This window comes from Mobula birostris, chromosome 13, assembly GCF_030028105.1.
Source record: "Mobula birostris isolate sMobBir1 chromosome 13, sMobBir1.hap1, whole genome shotgun sequence".
Lineage (NCBI taxonomy): Eukaryota > Metazoa > Chordata > Chondrichthyes > Myliobatiformes > Myliobatidae > Mobula > Mobula birostris.
In genome coordinates, this window is record NC_092382.1 from 101,207,903 (window position 1) to 101,212,144 (window position 4,242).

At 45.5% G+C, this 4,242-nt stretch overlaps 1 protein-coding gene across 1 annotated transcript in view; it reads left to right on the forward strand.

The window, feature by feature from the left end:
• Positions 1-998: 998 nt before the first annotated feature.
• The window catches only part of LOC140208125 (uncharacterized), a 24,722-nt gene continuing 21,478 nt past the window's right edge, over positions 999-4,242 (forward strand). Inside the window, exons 1-2 of the mRNA XM_072276608.1 lie at positions 999-1,142; positions 1,337-1,451. Of these exons, the coding sequence (XP_072132709.1) occupies positions 999-1,142; positions 1,337-1,451 (259 nt within the window). The remainder of the gene's footprint in view (positions 1,143-1,336; positions 1,452-4,242) is intronic.

The window sequence follows — 4,242 nt, forward strand, 5'->3', positions numbered from 1 at the left end:
GTAAGTTAAATTGTTTGTGTCGTCCGCAAGATTATTAGTCAACTCATTCACATGCATCCAAGTTATTTATATGTGTCACAAATCCCGGAACAACTCACTGTCGAACTTATTCTACAGACTGTTATTTCTCCTTTGTAATTAAAATGCGATTCCCGGGTGACAACATTGAAATCTCGGCATTGTCGACTGCCATCTTCTGCTGGCATACGAATCTACTTTTCTTTTATGTTTACATAGTGTTATCAAAAACCAGAGGGATCATAGTCATAGACTTACCTGCCTGGGAGATATTACCGTATTTCTCAACCGTTTCGAAGCAACAGACACTGAACTGCCGTATTACTTTGACACAGTTATGATTTCTGTGACCACAGTTTCAACCCATCTGCACTTTTACCGAGCCTCCTTCAACATCTCCAACTCCATCACGTCCCATTCGCCCTTCAATTTATAATAACCAGTGGTCCCAGTAGCCCTTCAATTTATAATAACCTACCAGATAAAATGGGGCATATTGGGCGGTATGGGAGAAGTGTCACCGAGGATTAATGCAATCCTGACAACGCCGAATGAACTTTGCCATGAGGCGTAAGGGTGATTTCACCGTCTCCTTCAGCTGCACCCTGAACCTGGCCTGGACCACGGCGTAAAGGAACGTGTTGGTGCAGCAGCTGAGGAGCTGCAGCATGTAGCCCAGCTCCCGCAGAGAATTCGGGGGAATCGAATCAAAGCTCTCCCATATGGAATACACCGTCAGCAGCGCCCACAGCAGGATGAAATTCCCCGACATAACCAGCAGTAAGAGGAGGGCTTGCCTGCGGTTCTTCAACTCCGGGTCGGCGGGCATTTCGCCATCCCGCGAACCACGGAGTCTCCTCCGGGCTCGGCTGGCGAGGAAGACGTGTCTGATGGTTAAACTATTGAGCAGGAGTATCAGGACAAAGGGGAATATTGGGGTGAGGAGGAAATGAATCAGTCGAAATGTTGCCAGGTGAGAAATGGAAAATGAACGGTTACTGGTACAGCAGAGCAAGGACCGATCTAATGCGGAATATGACTCATCGAGCATAAAGTACCAGAATATGTTCTTTACGCAGCTCAGCACAGTCATTGTCCCCAGAACCAGAGCCGCCGCTCTCCCGGTGCAGTATCTTCGTTTCAGCTCCTGAAAACAAATGGCGACAAACCGATCAAAGGTGAAAGTGACGGTGAACCAGACAGAACAGTCCGTGGCGGCGTAGAACAGAACGGCGTGTATATTACACACGGGAGCACGATGTGACCAGTAGAAAAACTCCATTGGCACGTTAGTCATCGGAATCTTGTTCAATACCAGATCGAAGAGAACGACGAGCTGATCCGCTGCTACCATGGCGACCAGGTACCTTGTGACGCCTTTGGAGAGACCGCACTTTCCCCGCGACAGGATGACGATTGTCACAACGTTCACTGTGCGGACGGAAATATAGAAGATTAATACACTTTCGGATGGAAACTTTCTCTGAAAGCAATTATTTTAATCGATAGCCCTCCCAAGAGCAGAGATGAACATGGAATTAATGTAACTATGAAGGAGATTATCAGGATCATTATTAAATTGGTAGTAATTGCAATGCACCTGCTGAAGTTCAGAAGGATGAGAGGAGTGTCACTGAAACTTATTGAACATTGAAAGGCCGAGATATCGTGGACGCGGAGAGGGTTGCTTCAGTCGTGGGGGAGTCTACAACCTGAAGACGAGGCTTCACAATAAAAAGACATCCCTTCAGAACGGAGATGGGTCGTAATTTCTTAAGACCGAGACAGGTGAATGTGTGGAATTCAGCGGCACAGACGGTTCTGGGGTAAGTTCATTGGAACCATTGGCAGAGGAGAGTGATGGGTGCTTTATTCATCAGGCTGCCGATGGCTACGGGGCTGGGCGCCAGAATGTGGTTGAGTGCGATAATGAATCAGCTACACGGAATGGCGGCGAAAGCTCGGTGCTCGGCTGGTCGAATTTAGCTTCTGAGCTTTATGGGCAAAGCAGTGATAGCAATCGATGCCTGAAACGTATTCTGATCTTTAGCACCAGGAGAACGAGTTGCAAACGGGAAGTGTTAGGAGAGTAATGAACGAATTAATGTACCAAGTACCACGGTGACAGAAATTCAACTCCCCTCAGCTGTAAACACGAGAGAAAGTGAGAATATAAGAACATTAATAGTAGGATCAGGAATAGTCCATCTGTTCGGACTGGCATGATCTGACAATGAAGAAGATCATGGCTGATCTGACCATGGACTCATCGCCGCATACCTACCTTTTCCTCATAGCCCTTAATTCGTCTACTATGCAAAATCAGTGGCAGCCGGTCTGAAATATATTTATTGAAGTTGCCTCCAGTGCTGCACTGAGCAGAGAATTCCACAATTCACCGGCCTCTGAGAGAAGAAATTCCTCCTCAACACGGTCCTAAGTTCAGTCCGCAGAATCCTCAGGCTATGCCCCGTAGTTCTAACCTCGCCTACCAGTGGAAACAACTTTCCGGCGGCTATCTTATCTATCCATTCCATAATTTTAGATGTTTCTAGCGACTTCCTTTCATTCTTCTGAGTTCCAGCGAGCACGATGCCCATCGAAACAATTTCCCCACATAGCCGAACCACCTCAGCTCTGCAATCAACTGGTGAACCGCCTGCACAGCCAGCTTACCCATCCTCAAGTCGGGAGACCAGAACTGCACAGTACTCCAAATGCCTCCTCAATAGTTCCTTGTCCAGCTGCAGCACATCCTCCCTACTCTTAAACTCAATTCCTCTGACAACAAAGGCTAACATCCTATTTACTTTATTGACAGTCTGCTGCACCTGCAAACCAAACTTTTGTGATTCAAGCACAAGTACTCCAACGCCCCTCCGCACAGCAGCATACTGCAATCGTTTACCACGTAAATAATATTCTGTTCTTACAATTGTCCTTCCCATTCGATAACCTCGCATTTACCAACTTTGCACTCCATCTGCCAGACGCTGCTGCATTCGCTGAACATATTAATATCCCTCTGCATGTTGTCAGTTTCCTCTGCACTCTTTGTGGCGTCGATAGATCATGGCAGTGATGATGCCCACGTACCCTTATGCTTTTTAACTGGTGAGACGTTGGAGTATTACATAACTGGTGGGTATCTTGTGACAGTCTTGTGACCATGATGTCGTTCAGTACCTTGTAAGATTAGGAAGGTTTGTGCAATGTTCATTCGCCAGGACAAGGTCAGTTTATTTAAACCATTTGATTTGCTTCGCTGTGAATCTATTGGACAGAATCAGAAGTAACGTCACGTCTCGAAGACAGCCGTTTCCAGAGACATCTCTCCTGATTGACTGTGTAAATCACTTGGGCTTTCGAAGTTACCATTTTAATACTGTGTTCGAATTTACCACTTTAAGAACTGTTCCGGGGTTGTCGCATAGCAGTTAACTGCTCGTTAAGTTAGTCACTTGAATAGTTTTCGCTATTGCTGACCAGAATGTATTACATGTTTGTTTGTTTGTTTATAAAATCTGACACAATTATATATTTGTGTTGCGAGTGACGTGACATAAGCTATTTGTTTGTTTATTAATTTATTTTTAAATTAATTCCGCTAATACTCTATTCTGCCAACATATTTACCCTACCTAAAAGAACGTCTCTCATTTACCTATGTTGAACTCCAACTGGCTCTTCTTAACGCAGTTTTGCATCCTCTCAAACTCCAGCTGTAACCTCTGACAGCCCTCCACACTGTCCACAGCGCCCCCAATCTTCTTTCATTACCAAATGCACTAACCCATCGCTCCACTTCCTCACCCAGGTCATTTATAAAAATCAGGAAGAGTAGGAGTTCCAGAACAGATCCCTGAACCACACCACTGGTCAACACCCTCAATGCAGAATATGACAGTCTACAACAACACTTTGCCTTCTGTGGGTAAGCCATTTCTGTATCCGCATAGCAATGTCCCCTTGGATGACATGCCTCCTAAATTTCACAATAAGACTTGCATGCGGTACCTTATCAAATACACTCAGCCGATGTTTGCTGAAGCGATACCGGTTGGAAAGACCTGTCTTGCAATTAGCGAGTCGTTAGAATACAGGGATGAATGAGAAGCTAACTTCTATTTTTCAACATAATCATGAGGAAGAGACGAGACACTTACCAAGAGGAGCTACAATTGCGAGTGCAGGGTAGTAAAACTCTTGGACTCTCCGAAGCAG